Raw genomic sequence first — 17,500 nt, forward strand, 5'->3', positions numbered from 1 at the left:
AAGAAAGAAAGGGCTATAGGATAATACATAATAGAGAAAATAAAAAGTAAGGACAAGGACAAGATGAAAAATGAACTAAAAGAATGAAACGATGAAAGAAACACAGAGGACTGACACAGAGGAACAAAGGAATGAAGAAAGAAAAAGGGCAAATGGAGAAAGAAAAAGGGCAAATGAAGAAAGGACTTCAGGTTCAGATGCATCAGCCACCTGCATCTGGTGGCCACTCCACCAGCAGACAGGGTCAAACACTCGCTGTGGGTTGCCCGACCGGTCGTCATGGCGACAGCCGTCTTTCTTCCTCTCCGCCTCTTAAGTGGCAGTCGACGCCGTTCTTTTCTTTTTCTTTTTTGGCTGCACAAAAAATAACACCCCCCCCTATACCCCCAACCACCCACCCACCCACCCACCCAATTCCTTTCTCCTCCATCTCTCCTCCACCTCTTAATGGATCCAGCAGGAGCGCCCCTCTGCCATCGACTTCAGAGCAAAATCAATACGGCCAGACCACCTACATGCCGCCAGGAGCCTGGAGCCTCGCGCTCTGCTCTGCTCTGCCCTGCTGTGCTGTGCGGCGGCACTCCCTTGGTGCCCCTCGACCGCGCCGTCCTTCCCTATATGCTAATTTTGTCCCCCCCCACTCCCAGCCACCCCCCACCACCACCACCACCACCACCACTGTCTCTCTTTCCCCGGCTTGAAATGCAGCGTATGCATAACGGAGGCGGGCGGACTTGGGCCTGAGGCTACTCGGGACCAGGAGAGAGACGGGGTGAGGGAGGGAGCAGCCCAGAGATGGAGATGGACGCCTGGAGGATGACCATATGAAAACAACGCTCATAAAAAAATAATCAAAAGTTTATTGCGCCCGTCTTTGTGCCAGAATGCCTGCAGGGGTGTGTTTGGGGTGGGGGGGGGTGGGGAGGGGGTCCTCTGAGAGGCTGCCGATTCTCGTCTCCCTCCCTCTCTGTCTGTCTGTCTGTCTGTCTGTCTGTCTGTCTCTCTCTCTCTCTCTCGTTCCCTCTCTCTCACTTGCTCTCTTGTTCCCTCTCTCTCTTCTCTCTCTCTCTCTCTTGCTCTCTCTCCTGGGGCGTCTCGGATTACGCCGCTCTTCAATTATAAAGTAATACAGCTTGTGTCGATCTCTTCTCACTCTCTCTCCTTTTACCGTCATCATCACCCACACACCATGCACGCGCACACACACACACACACACACACACACACACGAGACTCCACATCCCCCACCCCCTGACTTTGCCCTGAGGTGAGCAAATATTTTTAGTGGTGTCGATTTGATCCAAGACCCCGGTCGGTCGATGAAACGAAAGACTGCTTCTCATACTCCCCCGACAATTTCAATTTAATTCCCAGATAAGGAAAGTGTGTGTGTGAGAGAGTGTGTGTGTGTGTGTGTGTGTGTGTGTGTGTGTGAGTGAGTGTGAGTGTGTGAGTGTGTGTGAGAGAGAGAGAGAGAGAGCTTTGAGGGGGAGGGGGTATAAGAGAGAAAAAGTGTTTTCTCCTTCAAACAAATCTACTCTGTTACACCTTATCCAAATACAGACACCCCTCTCTACCCTCTCCACCACTATGACCTTATAGATTTCTCACCCCCCCCCCATCCACAGGAAGACATTCCTTTGTCAAAACGAGGCAGCTGACACTGCAAATGAACACAGGCAACAATCTACGTCCCTTCACCAACACTAGCCAATGCCGTTTCATTCGCACGACCAAAGATGTAGCCCCAATAGTCTCAACAAACCGTAATTCATTCATGTTTGACACTCAGGTTAGTGCTTACTCTTGTCAAGCCGTGCATTATATTTTATGATAATGAGGACTTTATTACTTTACTACAATTTATTACTTTATTACAATTACTTTACAATGTTTCAACAACGTTAGTTGAACGATTGAAATGATGGGGCTTCGGATCTTGCGTGTCTTTTTGAGCGTTGTCTTCCTTTTCCCATTTGGAAGTCTTTTAAAGTGGTCAGTGTCGTAGCCGACAGTGGACGGGGAGAACAGAAGTGGGTTTAACTGCGGGTCCGTGTTCCAAATCCCTGTGATCAAGGTCGGGTAATTACAAAGCTAGCCTGCTGTAGCAGCAGTGGGGACTGGCTAATTACCAGTTTGTGTGACTGGGTAGAAAACCTATGGGGTTTGTGTGTGTGTGTGTGTGTGTGTGTGTGTGTGTGTGTGTGTGTGTGTGTGTGTGTGTGTGTGTGTGTGTAAAATGGTTGGGTTTGAGTTGGGAGAGTTAAGGGACTGAAGTTAAGATGAAGTTAAGTTAAGATGAGGTGAAGTTGTTTTTTTCCCCTTTCTCTTGTTAAAGGGTGGCGATAACCAACAGTCTGGAGACACAGCTCTCTCACCCTCTCCCTTACTTTTTTTACATTTTTCAGCCTCAAACTCTGTATCATCTACTCTCCCTCCCTTGCTCTTCTTCCAGAAGGGTTGCTTGTTCTCAGTAAATGTGTTGTGACATTGTAGCATTTTTAACCGACTGTGTGACAACAACAGCACAGCAGCAGCTACAAAAGAAAAATGGAATTTTGTCTCGTCATCATACCAAGTAGCGAGCCAGAGGCTATGTATATGTGCCAATGTTAACCAAGTACTGGGTATACTTAATATAAAGCATGCCCCAGATTCCTTTAAAATAATAATAAAATAATTCACACTAATGTACCAACGTATAATGAAAGGTTAATGTCTACCCTTAATGCAGCTATATAAATTAATAAAACTTAAAAATTGAAATTGACTTAATTAACAAAGTATGATTGCTTGTGGTAAAAGCGTGGTCTAGATTCCACAAAGTGAATTAGCATTTGTATTATATTAGTGCCACCCCACCACCCAAGGTTAACCACCCACCTCCTTGAGATCAGACCTTGCATCCATTTGAGATCACATTAACCCATTCGCGCTGGATGCTGCTTGACCCTCCCGCTGGATGCTGCATAGCGCAGCATGCTTTTTATTTCATGTTTCTAGGTGCTACAGAGGCTTAGATATTAAATTTTGGTAGACGTTGACCATTTTTAGTATGTTTTCAGAAAACCCTCAGGAAATAAGGTTATTTAGTCTAGAATGCCATAGGATTCTATAGGCGTTTTTAGCAGGCATTTTAGGAGTAAATGGGTTAAAGGCCCTAATTTGTGCTGTTCTGGGGTCGGTCTCTGTGGACGGTCGGTCGGTCGGTCGATCGGACGGACGGACGGACGGACTCTCACCCCTTGCTGGTCGAGTTTGAGCAGCTGATCGGGGACCTTGGGCGAGTTGCTGGCCAGGCGCAGGCAGGGGATGTTGAGCTCGGGCACCGCGTACTCCAGCACCTCCTTGAGGGGCAGCCCGCGGCTGGTGCCGTGCTTGGCGGTGGAGGGCACCGCGTCCTCCAGGACGCCCCCTCTCAGGGTGGTCAGCTGTGGAGTAGAGAGGGAGAAGGGTGAAGGGGTGAGGTGGTGGAGTGGTGTTCAAATCCTTTATTTAGAAAGAGAGAGAGAGAGAGAGAGCAAGAGAGAGAGATAGAGAGAGCAAGAGAGAGAGAGAGAGATAATGAGCAAGAGAGAGAGAGAGAGAGAGAGAGAGAGAGAGAGAGAGCAAGAGAGAGAGAGAGCAAGAGAGAGAGATAGATAGAGAGAGCAAGAGAGCGGAAGATAGTTAAAGGGACACCAGGCAACGTTTTCGTGTTAATTAATCATCTTCGTAAGTCGGTATATGGTTAAATGACTCATTACGGGGCGAATGAAGGCTCTCTCGCCCGCCCCTACTGCCTGTAGGAAGAATATTCCACTTGCAAGTTCGGTGTATCCTACCCGCCGACCGAAGCAGGATCAGTTTACAGCACAGAGGCAGGCTAACAAAACGCTAGAGATTGTTGTAAAACGTGTGTATAATGGCAGAGCAGGCGAAGAAGCAGCGAAAACCCTTCACTGAAGACGCAAAGAAAAGGAAAAGAGCTTCAGACCGAGTGAGGGGGAGTTTCGTAGAGAAAAAGCATCAGGCTTGCCTGGCGTCCCTTTAAACTAGAGAGAGAGAAAAATACATAAAGGAAGAAAAAAGAATAAAACAAAGAGAGAAATTAAGAAAGAAAGAAAAGAAAAGAAAAGAATAAATAAATGAATGACTCCCTAAACACCCAAGCAACAGCTACATCAGCAGAAGCATATGCCATGCCACAGTCACGTCACCCCCTAGACGCGTCACCGGCGCGAGCCGGCTGCACTCTGCACACTCACTGTACCAGAACTCACTCCCAGGCCTTTAACGGCCACACCAGCTCCCGTAGCTCCCGTTATCCGTGCCTACACTGCACACTGCACACTACACGCGCGGCCACACCGGTGATGAATTATTGAGCCTCGCTAAGAGGGCACGATGTCGAGAGTAACCGCACTGCTCTAGGCATGACGGTGGTTTCGCTCGGAAAGCAAAGAGGCTCATACTGCCTCGTGACGATTAACGCCGCCTTTGAGATGTAGGGGCAGTATGGATGAGAGAATAACTGATTCAACTAAAACAAATGTAGCCATTTTATACATGTGCTCATGTGTTCTGGGTGCTGTTAGGTGAGGTGGATATTCTGAGGCAAAAAGAAACTTCATGCTGCATCGACTCCTGACGCTGATGCATGTTTCTACTATTTGCAAATGATCTGCCTTGAGCACTCAAACGATTTGAGTAGCTAGATAACCTATTTCCGTTTCATTTGACAGAAATACATTACAACAGTGCAACTTTGCATTTGCCGCCCGTGGCTAAAAGCCTTTGCCCAAAAGAACACACCGGCACAAGCAAACTAAACCGGTAAATAAAATTGGATGTTCAGATGTTCCGAACGTTTTTCTCATCATCAGATTGACTCGACATGGGCTGATCAACAGCACGGGACAAGAACTGGCACCAGGCTTGGAAATGTCAGCCTCAGAAATGACCTTCTATTAATCGCCCCGGAGTGGGGTAGATGAGCTTTGATGCCATGGCCACCCATGGGCAGAAAATTGACATCAGCGCACAGGGCACCCAACCATGTAGCGATCAATGGGAAATGTTACGCTAGTGGTGGTAAGTATACAATAATTCAGCACAGATATGATGACACCTTACTGGTCTATACACTGCATCATATACTGTAATAGCCACCAATATCCTTTATTACAGTTCATCACATAGTGTACGTCATTTGAGTACAGCTACAGTATATTAATGCACTTTTCAATCAATACATTTTTATCATTTTATAATTAGATTATTGCATGACATTGATCTCACTTATCAATCCATGCAATGAACTGGGCAGTTGCTTTGAATACAGCCATATTCAGCTATCGAGTCTATTTCATGACTGGAAGGGAAAAAAAAAACCATCCTATACATATATATTTAAGACCCTTTAAGATCTAACCTACAACAGAAATACGTTTTGAGTGACCCACTTCCACGCCTGCCGTGCCTGAAGTGGAGGCCATCATACTCCAGTCAAGAGCCTCTCCATCATTCATCATCATCATCATCATCGTTGCCATACTTGGCCTGCTGGGTCCCACTGTGCTGTACTGTGCCGTGCCGTGCCACACTTCAGTCATTGAGGGGACTAACAGAGTGATACCGCACTGGGAAAAGGGCACTGCACTAAAAGCTTACATGCGCCCTCGTACAGCTACGATGACAAGCGCTTGTGTGTGTGTGTGTATGTGTGTGTGTGTGTGTGTGTGTGTGTGTGTGTGTGTGTGTGTGTGCGTGCGCGCTTGGTCCTCCACCTGTGTATTTGGCCTGACCTGATTTCCTCTCACCGCTATACATCTATACATTTTAATTCTGCCCCATTACTGGTCCCCATCACCCCCCCCCCCAACCCCCCGCACCCCCTCTCTTTCCATCACCACCAGTGTCTATCCGAGAGAGACTGAGAGAGAAAGAGTGGATATGTCAAAGCACTCTTTCTGGCTTTTAAGGAGGATGAGTGTCTTGTCATCTCCATCATAGAGATGTTGTGAGAATGTGTGTATGTGTGTGTGTGTGTGTGTGTGTGTGTGTGTATGTGTTTATGTCGTGTAGTATGTGTGTGTGCGTCGTGTAGTGTGTGTGTATTTCGTAGTAATGGTGCCAGATGGCAGAGAGTGTGTGTCACTTTTTGGAGAGACTCTATGTTTAGCGACATCAGAGACCTTGAAAGCATTTGGAAACCCAGCCAGGTCCCGGACCTCTCTGTTGCCCCCCCCCCCCCCCCCCCCATCTCAAAAGTACCCTTCACCTATTGTACTGTAGAGTTGCTTCTGCTGCTGTTGCTGCTGTTTTTTTAAAAAATGGCTTCACACTAAGGTGTGGTTAGTTGTGTGTGTGTGTGTGTGTGTGTGTGTGTGTGTGTGTGTGTGTCAGTGTGTGTGTGCGTGCTCCAGCCCTACCTCGCTGGTCCTGAAGATGATGCGGTAGTTGTACTGCGCTCCATCTCTGCTGTCCTCCAGCCTCTCGCGGCGGATGCTCAGGGCCACGGGCCCCAGGTTCTCATCCACCCCAAAATAGTTCTGGTGCTCTGGGGGGGGCACAGTGGCAGAGAGGGGGGTTAGGGGTGGGTGGGACAGACACACAGACACACAGACAGATCAATCATTCAAGCTGAATTAGGGCGGATTTAAAGGGTTATTGAACGCTGCACTGCTGCTGCTGGGTCGAGTCAACTGAAAGAGCAACTGTGTGTGAGAGAGATAAGCACGGTGTGTGTATGTGTGTGTACATATGACTCTGTGTGTGTGTGTGTGTGTGTGTGTGTGTGTGTGTGCGCGTGTGTGTTAGCAAATGGATGGGTCAACCGGTCTCTCTTTTTGTCTGTCGGTTCCTCTTTCATGCTCCATTTGACCGTCCCTTTCTCTCTCTCTATCTTTCTCTCTCTTTGTGTCTATCTTTCTTTCTCTCTCTTTGTGTCTCTCTATCTTTCTTTCATTGTCTATATGTCTCATTTGATGTCTTTTCTCCTATCTGACTATATATCTGTCTCTGTCTGCCTCAGTCTCCCTCTCTCTCCCTCTCTGTCCAGCAGTCTCTCTCTATCCCTCTGTCTCCCCATCCAGCAGTCTCCCTCTCTCTCCCTCTCTGTCCAGCAGTCTCTCTCTATCCCTCTGTCTCCCTCTCCAGCAGTCTCTCTCTATCCCTGTCTCCTTCTCCAGCAGTCTCTCTCTATCCCTCTGTCTCCCTCTCCAGCAGTCTCCCTCTATCGCTCTCTCTCTTCCTCTCTCTCCAGCAGTCTCCCTCTATCGCTCTCTCTCTTCCTCTCTCCAGCAGTCTCTCTCTATCCCTCTGTCTCCCTCTCCAGCAGTCTCTCTCTATCCCTCTGTCTCCCTCTCCAGCAGTCTCCCTCTATCGCTCTCTCTCTTCCTCCCTCTCCAGCAGTCTCCCTCTATCGCTCTCTCTCTTCCTCTCTCTCCAGCAGTCTCTCTCTATCCCTCTGTCTCCCTCTCCAGCAGTCTCCGTCTATCGCTCTCTCTCTTCCTCTCTCTCCAGCAGTCTCCCTCTATCGCTCTCTCTCTTCCTCTCTCTCCAGCAGTCTCCCTCTATCGCTCTCTCTCTTCCTCTCTCCAGCAGTCTCTCTCTATCCCTCTGTCTCCCTCTCCAGCAGTCTCTCTCTATCCCTCTGTCTCCCTCTCCAGCAGTCTCCCTCTATCGCTCTCTCTCTTCCTCCCTCTCCAGCAGTCTCCCTCTATCGCTCTCTCTCTTCCTCTCTCTCCAGCAGTCTCTCTCTATCCCTCTGTCTCCCTCTCCAGCAGTCTCTCTCTATCCCTCTGTCTCCCTCTCCAGCAGTCTCCCTCTATCGCTCTCTCTCTTCCTCTCTCTCCAGCAGTCTCCCTCTATCGCTCTCTCTCTTCCTCTCTCTCCAGCAGTCTCCCTCTATCGCTCTCTCTCTTCCTCTCTCTCCAGCAGTCTCCCTCTATCGCTCTCTCTCTTCCTCTCTCTCCAGCAGTCTCCCTCTATCGCTCTCTCTCTTCCTCTCTCCAGCAGTATCTCTCTATCCCTCTGTCTCCCTCTCCAGCAGTCTCTCTCTATCCCTCTGTCTCCCTCTCCAGCAGTCTCCCTCTATCGCTCTCTCTCTTCCTCTCTCTCCAGCAGTCTCTCTCTATCCCTCTGTCTCCCTCTCCAGCAGTCTCCCTCTATCGCTCTCTCTCTTCCTCTCTCTCCAGCAGTCTCCCTCTATCGCTCTCTCTCTTCCTCTCTCTCCAGCAGTCTCTCTCTATCCCTCTGTTTACTCTTGGTGTCTGTCAGTCCATCCGTCTGTCTACTTCATTTGGTTCTGTCTCTCTTGGGAAAGATTTGTAAACACACACACACACACACACACACACACACACACACACACACACACACACACACACACACACACACACACACACACACACACACACACAGACACACACACACACACACACACACACACACACAAACACACAAACCAATGCCAAGGTCGTACTGTCTGTCTAGCAAGTACAACCGACATGTGTCAGCACAGGACATTGGGGAATAATTTAGTTGAGGACCCAGTCTGGCATGGGGTCTGAGAGAGTCTGGATATTTTTTGGTGTTTGGCGGTCATAGGTGAAGAGGGCAGCCGAGAGAGAGTGTGGTGTTTGTGGGGCAACAGTGTCCACTCACCCGCTGTTCTCCCTCAAGGCCTTATCAACAAACACACGCATGAGTGAAAATGGCCACTACATGCACACACAGACACACACACAGAGAGAGAGAGATAGATAAAGATAGATAGAGCGAGAGAGAAATAGATATATAGATAGATAGATAGATAGAGAGAGAGAGAGAGAGAGAGAGAGAGAGAGCACACACACCAACCCTATCCACATTTTTGACTGAAAGTAACTGCATTGCTGTATTGACCACAGGGTCATGTTGTGGTGTCCTTCTATATAATTAATGACTAGCATCACAGGACTTCACATGGACTGATAGCAGGCGATCGGGTGACACATGCGATTGCTATACGAACAAAGTTGTCTGCTACACCGCATTTCATACCCCTGTAAGTGTCTGAATAATTCACAGAGCTACATGCACACACTGTGCATTATGGGTAAAACGCCATGGCAAATACACGTTACAGTACCCGACCACGGTACATACGGTCACATGCTGTATCCGAGTTGAACCAATTTTGTCGGGAGTGCTTTTTTCAGCTTTCCTCCCGAGTGGCTGGCGTCGTACATGCATCACATGCGGAGGAGACTCGATGCATGAAAGGACGGTCCCCACTCTCGTGACTGGGCTTGCATGACAAACGTCTGTGAGGGATCAGTTGGACCTTGTGTGTGTGCACTAAAAATCACATAAAAGCTTGAACTTTTCAACTCTTCTCAGCTTTGTTGGGAGTATTTTTTTTCTGTATATTTATGCTGTTTTTTAATATCTGTATTCCTTGTGGTCATTTTTTGTGGACTGAGGTTTGTGTGGATTGTCAGCAATCAATACTACACAATGCCCCTCTGGGAGACTTGAAAAGATCATTGATCATTGAAGCTTTTCAACTTTATTTCTTTATATTACTCCTTTTCATACTATTTGGATGATGCGCTTATCCAGGGTGACTCACACTGAACTAACTACAGGTACAACAGCTTGGGGTTATATGCCTTGCTCAGGGGCACAATGGAAGCCACTAGGAATGAAATCTCACAACCTTCAGGTGTTCCAACTGGACTCCTGACGACTAGATTAGACTAGACCAGGGGTTTTCAACCAGTGGTCCGCGGCCCACTTGTGGTCCGTCAAGACATTGCTGGTGGTCCCTGACCATGGATTCAGTAATGTAGTTGCAATGTTGGAATCAGTATTTTTATTCAGTGGTGGTCCTGGGGTTGCGTAATGAGTCAGAATGGTGGTCCCTGGATAAACAATCAGTTGAAAACCCCAGGACTAGACCACCCACCTATTGTAAATACACTGAGCTAGTTCAACTCTCCTCACCTTTATTGTAGAAGTACTTCAGTGCTTCAGTCAATGACAAGCGCTTGTGTGTGTGTGTGTGTGTGTGTGTGTGTGTAAATACAATGAGCTAGTTCAACTCTCCTCACCTTTATTGTAGAAGTACTTCAGTGCTTCAGTCAATGACAAGCGCTTGTGTGTGTGTGTGTGTGTGTGTGTGTGTGTGTAAATACACTGAGCTAGTTCAACTCTCCTCACCTTTATTGTAGAAGTACTTGTGGTAGTAGTATGCTCCCTGGTCCATATGCTCGAAGTTGTAACGCTTGACCATCTCCCGTTGCAGAGGGTAGTTCTCCCGGGTCACCTCGAGCACGGACACGCCCGCGTTGGAGCAGTGGGAGGTGATGGAGGCCTCCAGGCTGTAGCCGTCTCCTCCGTCGCTGTAGGTGGCGCTGTTGGACCTGGGGACGCCCAGCTTACGCTCGGCTTCGCCGCCGGTCTCGTTGCGGAAGTACGGGCAGCTAAGCACCATTCCGTTGCACTTGCCGTCGCCTTCGTCGGGGTCCGAGCCCAGGTCCTCGCAGCTGCCCAGGGGGGACTCGCAGCCGGGGAGAGGGTCAGCGCTACCGTCGCTGGAGCCGCCGCCGCCTCCACTTCCTCCGCCGACGCCGCCTTGGTGCTGAGAGGCAGCCGAAGCTCCCGTGGTGACGTTCTTTCTGCGGGCGAGGTTGGCGCGGTTGGCGGCCGCCTCGCTGATGTTGAAGAGCACGCTCTGGACGTCGTAGTGGGCGAAGCACTTCTGGAAGCTCTGCGGGCGGCCCAGGAGGCGGGCGACCTCGTCCTGCTCCGTGCTGCTGCTGCTCTGCTTCTGCCGCTCGCCGCCGCCGCCGCCGTCGCTCTTCATGGTGCGCAGGCGGCGGAAGATTCCGGACGACTCGGTCTTCTCGGACTTCTGCCGCTGCAGCGCGGAGCGCTCGCGCTCCCGGCTGTAGAAGAGCGACGGGTCCACGTAGTCGAGGTTGGAGATGCAGATGATGTCGCCGCGGGCGATCTGCGCCGCCGTCTGGAGGCTCGGCGACAGCGTCGTCGTCGTCGCCGCCGCGGTGGCCGGGGGCGCCGTGTAGTGCAAGAGTTCGGGGAGCGCCTGCGGGGGAGGGGCGCTCGGGAGCTCGGACGGCGCCCCGAGGTCCGGGTCTTGGGGCCTGGCCGTTCCGGAGAAGCCTTGCCCGGCGACGCTCTGGCGGTCGAGGGAGGACGTGCTGCCGTACTCGCGGTGCAGCGACGCGCCCGTGTTGGGGTTGATGGCCGTCTGGTCGACGTCCTCGGCGCCGATGTCGCTGATCGTCACGTCGCTGTTGCTGCGCTGCCGGAGCGGGTTGAACCCGCCTTTGTACGGCGAGCTGTTCAGAAGGTCGGCCAGCCCGTACTTGGCCTCCAGGAAGTTGGCGTTGATGACAGACGCTTGGGTCTGTTTCATGCCTCCTCCTCCTCCTCCTCCGTCCTGCGTCTGACCGGGCGGCATGCTGGGAAAGCTCGTCATCAGGCTGTCGTAACGGGGCGGCGGGCGGTTGTCGGCGATCTCCTTGCGCGTGGGCCAATCAGACACGCGGGCGCGGACGCCCATCTTGGGCATGGCTGGCGTGCCCTGGACGCTGGTCATGGGCGGTCCCATGTTGCCGTTCAGGGCCTGAAGCTTCTTGTTGAACAGGTTGTCCGTCGTCTGCATCACAAAGCCCTCGAGAGTTCCTGATCAGGCTTCGTCCGGTGCTCTGTGGCCGATGCCCCTCATATCTGAACCTTCGAGGTTTAAATCATCAAATAACAGCCAGAAGAATTGTTCTCATAGTTCTTTCAGTGGTTGAAGAATGGACACTTGAGTATACAAAAAAACCCAGACCAGGGCTTTGGTAAAGGTGGGCTTGTGACCCATACAACAGGGTGCTCACTAGACGCTCATCTGTGTCCACAGGACAATACCGTGACGGGGAGAGTGGACAGGAAGTGAGGTCATTTCCCTATGCACCTTCACAGCTCGGCACAATGCATCTTGGGTGAATCTGAAATTCAAAAAGAGAAAGAAAAAAGAAATCAATGAATAATCAATTATTAACCAATGCTCTCAGACGAGAAACAAGAGAGACAAACCAAAAAATGACGTCTGAGCTTGGAGAGCCCACAATTCGACCTTGGGAGTGTGTAAACGACCTTGGGAGTGTGTAAACCCCCACAAAGCCCTTTCAAATACTTAATTCAACACCACCAGCGGCATCACAACACCATCAAACTGACGAAGCTCAGTCATCTCTGTTGGCCAATGAGAGTAAGGAGACGTGAGGGCCGGCCATTCTGAATCCTATAGGATCCTATAGGCTATACATGTTTCATGACATAGCATACTTATCTCCATTCGCAGCTTTCCGTATGATCTAAACGATGTGGCCAAAAGGATTGAGGGCTAAACTAGCACCATGTTGTACACTGTACACTGAACACTAAGTATGTGTTTGAGGAGAGTCAATTAAGCTAAAAGGGGAGTTAAGAGTTCAGAATGCATCCATCTGTTTTTTTAATGTTTTTTTTCTGCTCATCTAGAAAGTTCATGCCAACATTTAGCCCGTGTTTCACATGGTAAATGCTATTCACTTCAGTTTCTAAATGTTTGTCTGTAGTCAAGGGCACCGCTCTAAGTGCCCCCAGTGTCCAAAAACAGCCCCGTCCTTATTATCTTAATGGATCTGAGCTAAATTGGTTTGAAGAGTGGGAGTTGGAGCCTCCTCTTAGCATAGTAACACAATAATCTCCAAAGAGAGGCCATTTCATTATATATGGAGGGGGGAAAAAAAACACTAAGAAGTCATGCTCCAAAACCCAAATATGGTGACTCAGCCTAAAGATGCATGATGTGACAGCGACCGATGTTTTTTGTTTTCAAAACACAATTCCCAAACAAAAAACAACCTCATGTTCACGTGGCATAACGCAGCTAAACATGGCTCTGCTCATGCTCGCAAGGCTTAACCCAACCAACCACCCCTGAGGTCTAATGCGTTTAAATGAGAGGGGAAATGGGTGGGGAGCAACACCGTCGCCTTTCATGCTTTTCAAACAGCACGTCGTCCATCGGCACAAAAATTAATCCTCTCCTGCCTGAGGCCGAGTGATTGAGCACCAGAGGGGCATATTAATACCCTGTTTACCCTGTTTGGGGGTTAAAAAAAAACAGCACTGCTGTCAAATCTCTGTTCACTGACCCCGATAGCTTGGCAGCCCAGCCTGACTGAGCGCCACTGGAATGGACAATCTTATAATCGACATTCAGCCAGGATATCGGACGCCAATCCCGCTCACAGCTATTATGACCTTTAACCTATTATTCCCCAAATATTAGCAGAAGGGATTCTGGGTGTTTCTGTACTATAGATACATACTGTACAGAAGCCAAGCTATTTCAGTGTTTTAATTAATTAAAAAAAAAAAAAACTACATCACACAGATTATTGCTCAGCGGAGAGTATAACCGATTACGGTGAGCACCAGGTGTGTTACTCTTACGATGTTTTCTGACCCATTTGCACATTTATTTGTAGGATTTTCTGACCTGCAGGCATTCCCCAGATTCAGGGTGACTTCTTTTTTTTTTTTCTTTAATCAACACATCAGCAAATGAGACACATAATCCGATCACAAGGATCTTACATAAGCAATGTGCATTAAGACAAAGCAAAGAAAAACCAACTAAAGGCTGTGGAATCTTCAGAAGAGCTAACACACACACACACACACACAAGCAAAAACAATCTCAATCACACACACACACAAGAGGGGGGGGGGGGGTGAGAGAGAGAGAGGGAGAAACACAGATAGTCACTGGAGGATGAATACAGGCCAAAAGCTGTTATCTGTGCGAGTAATGAATTCATCCATTATTGAGCCATGCCTATAAATGGTGGATGAAGGTTGGAAACACAGAGCTGGTTGACCCTCATTAAAAGCATGCCCCCCCCCCCCCCCTGCGCCAGAGAAATTGAGTGGCAGTCAGGCGAAACCATGAGATGGAAACGCAAGATAAAAAGGCCGTGACAAACAAGCTGCTTTGTTTGTTATTTGTGATTTGTTAGGAGCTATGTGTGCGTGGCAGTGGTGGTGAGTATAAATGCCATCGGTCTGAGAGCTGCTGCATTCTAGAACAGAATAGAGAGGGAGAGATGAATAAGGAGAGAGAGAGAGGGGGGGGTGAGAGAAAGAGGGAGAGAGAGGGATAGGGAGAAAGAGAGAGAGAGAGAGAGCAAGGAGTAAGCATGAGAGAGAGAGGGAGAGAGAAAATGGGACAGAATGGAAAATAGAATGAGGAAAGAATGAGGGAGAGAAAGAATGAGGAAGAGAAAGAGAGGAAGAGAGAGAGAGAGAGAGAGAGAGAGAGAGAGAAATAGAGAGAGAGAGACTGTCTATTTTATTTGCTGAGCTGTATGACGAATGAGGCTGGAAGCCGTGATAAATTCTGTTTACTTTGCTACACAAACAAGTCAGAGTCCATTTGCTGGGGAATGAGTTTAAAAATGTTGGGCAAAGTGCTAAAGAAGAGGGAATCATGAGGACATACAGGGCTGTGAGCCACATGCTAACACTGAGGGCTGCTGCTGACCAAGTGCTTCAGGCCAGATAACGGACTGAGACCGACATGATTACTAATCAAATAAAGCACATGAACACACAGAACACATACTAACACACACACACACACACACACACACACACACACACACACACACACAGGCAGCATTTGCTTTGTCACCATATTGATCAACACCCACTGAACAATGCCCTAATGTCTTTTCCATGCCATGACATGCTCCCATTCCTTCCCTGTGCCAAGCGCTGGCAGACGGGGCAGGCCACTCACCCTGCCCTCGCCCGTTTAGACGGCCGGCTGGCTCGGCGCTGACAGACAGGCGCCGACCGCAAAAGTTTTGTTCCGCCGTCCGTCACAAGGTTGATGATAGGCACTTTATTTGAGGCCTACATAGTCAGGTGGATCCGCCTGCATTCACACTATGCTCTTCTATGCAAGGAGCCCCTCATTAATAGCATACCTATGACATTGATGATGACGGCAGCTCTAGCATATCAAAGACGTATAAAATCAAATAAAAGCGGGGGTTTTTTTCTGTTCAAAAGTGCTTCTTTGGTGTTTCATGAATCACATTTCAAAGCTGACTGGCCTCGATCCTCACTGCATTATTTTTTATACACTGTAGAACTAACTTTGACCCATTATTTTTATACACTATAGAACTAGCTTTGACCCATTATTTTTATACACTGTTGAACCAACTTTGACCCAAATTTTCCACCGGGCCCTTTACGAGCACTGTGGGAGCAGTGGGGCAGCGGTGTCACACACGAGCCAAACTGGACTAAACTCCGTTTAAAGACAATCCCTTTAAGGGGACCGCCTAACTAAACTCCGTTTAAGGGCAATCCCTTTAAGGGGACCGCCTAACTAAGCCCAGTTAGCCCGGTGGGAGACTGGTGGAATGAGCGGTGCTGGGTGGGACGAGGTGGCCGGTGTTGGACATAAGCTAGGATAATAAGACAAAGGCTATAGAGGACACGCGGGCAAATAGGGGACAGGAATGACAAATGCATGACATATGTATGTACCGGTATGTCCACACACACACAGGCATTTGCTAGCACACTCCCAACACTGGCACACACTCATACGCACACATACACACACACACACACACACACACACACACACACACACAGGCATTTGCTAGCACACTCACTGTCACCCACTCATACGCGCACGCGCACACACACACACGCGTGTGTAAACATAGCTTATATGTGCATTCATATAGCATGTGACACCTCACCCCCCAAACACACACACCTATAAATAGTATATAAATAGTTCACATACGAATAAGCTCATTCCCACTCAGGCTCATATACACCGACACCTAGTTTGTCTCTCTTGCACTGTCCTCTACTTTCAAACAACACTATAAATGTGCACACACACACACACACACAGGCATCGGTGCCCTACATCCTTGTCGCCCTTTCCCTCACACACTCCCTCCCTTTGTGGGCGTAAGTAAACACACCAAAGCGAAACGCTGGGTCCCGTCCCGTGGATGTGCCCGTTACTAAGCAGGCCACACACACACGGCCCCTGGACAACCGTGGACCTCGCGCTCGCACCCACACTCTGTCCATCTCTCTCTCTCTCTCTCTCTCTCTCTCTCTCTCTCTCTGACTGGCACTAGTTTACCAATGGTAGAGAGAGGGGTGTGTGTGTGTGTGTGTGTGTGTGTGTGTGTGTGGAGGGGGGATTGGGGGCAGCTCTACTGTACTGTACGGGGCTGAGCAGGGCAGGCTCCTGTCCAAACAGGGGCCGGTGGGAAAGGGTGTGTATGTTTATGCATGTTTGTGTGTGTATGTGTGTGTTTTATGTGTGTGTGTATGTAGGGAGGTTTACGGGGCATCGTGCCCGGCTCCAGTCCCTACATGGGCACGACTCCTTGTCTGACAGCCCCACATCCTCACACTCACACCTTCCCCCCGGGCCAGTGGCACGGCACAGCCCAGGCTGCCAGAAGCTCCATTACCACACCGCACACACACACACACACAGGCATTTGCTAGCACACACACACACACACACACACACACACAGTCTGTCTCTTTGTCTTTCATCTCTGTCTGTCTGTTTCTTTCTCTTTCATCTCTTCCACAGCCTTGATCTTTCATCTCTTCACAGTTTCTCTCCCACTCTATAGTCTGTCTCTTTCCCATCTTGTTCTCCTTCTCTCTCTTACAAACACATCACTCTCTCACTCACGCATGTGTTCTCCCGGTTTTCTCTCTCAGCCTCGATCTCTATGTATGTATCTTCATTTCCAACCATCTTTGTCTTTCTCTTTCGGTCACTCTCCTTATTTTCTCTCTCTCTACTAATTAGATTGGTCTCTATCTCTCCTTATTCTTATTCTCTCTCTCTCCTTATTTTCTCTCTCTCTCTCTCTACTTATTAGATTGGTCTCTCTCTCTCTCTCTCTCTCTCTCTCTCTCGGCTGCCTGCCTTCACACCATTAAACACTCAATCAGCCATCAGCAGCACACTAAGCCCATTATCCCCACCCTTCTCCACTCACTCACACACACACCCTAGACGCTATGCTAACGCTAGGCTACCGCTGATCAAGCTGCAAGGCTCACACAATGTCCACATACTCTCTCCATCACCACCACCATCACCACCACCACCACCACCACCACCACCACCACCGTCCTGGTCTATGGAGCTAAAGGCCGGCACAATCCCCTGAACTGACGTGTTCAATACATACAGAATGGATCAGCTGTTAATGAAGTAAACTTAGACTCCTAGGCTACATAGTGTAAAGCAAAGATTCTAAAGTGCTACACGTAGCGCTCTAGAAATCTTTGGTGAAGACATGCGAGAAATACACAGTCAGCCTGAATCACAGAGGCAGCAAGAATCCAAACACAGAGCAATATTAGGAGGGATATGTAGTTTTATAACCCGTTAAAGAAT

At 49.1% G+C, this 17,500-nt stretch overlaps 1 protein-coding gene across 1 annotated transcript in view; it reads right to left on the bottom strand.

The window, feature by feature from the left end:
- LOC143118909 (signal-induced proliferation-associated 1-like protein 2) overlaps positions 1–17,500 on the bottom strand; it is a 102,755-nt gene that overhangs the window by 51,555 nt on the left and 33,700 nt on the right. The window contains exons 2-4 of the mRNA XM_076280049.1: positions 10,189–11,987; positions 6,414–6,541; positions 3,243–3,431 (exon numbers count right to left, since the gene is read on the bottom strand). Coding sequence (XP_076136164.1) covers positions 3,243–3,431; positions 6,414–6,541; positions 10,189–11,656 — 1,785 coding nt within the window. The 5' untranslated portion in view covers positions 11,657–11,987. The remainder of the gene's footprint in view (positions 1–3,242; positions 3,432–6,413; positions 6,542–10,188; positions 11,988–17,500) is intronic.

Source organism: Alosa pseudoharengus, unplaced genomic scaffold (assembly GCF_046254945.1).
Source record: "Alosa pseudoharengus isolate Yale_2024_CS ecotype anadromous, Long Island Sound unplaced genomic scaffold, YU_APseudo_1.1 YU_APseudo_1.1_scf_1, whole genome shotgun sequence".
NCBI classification, from domain to species: domain Eukaryota; kingdom Metazoa; phylum Chordata; class Actinopteri; order Clupeiformes; family Clupeidae; genus Alosa; species Alosa pseudoharengus.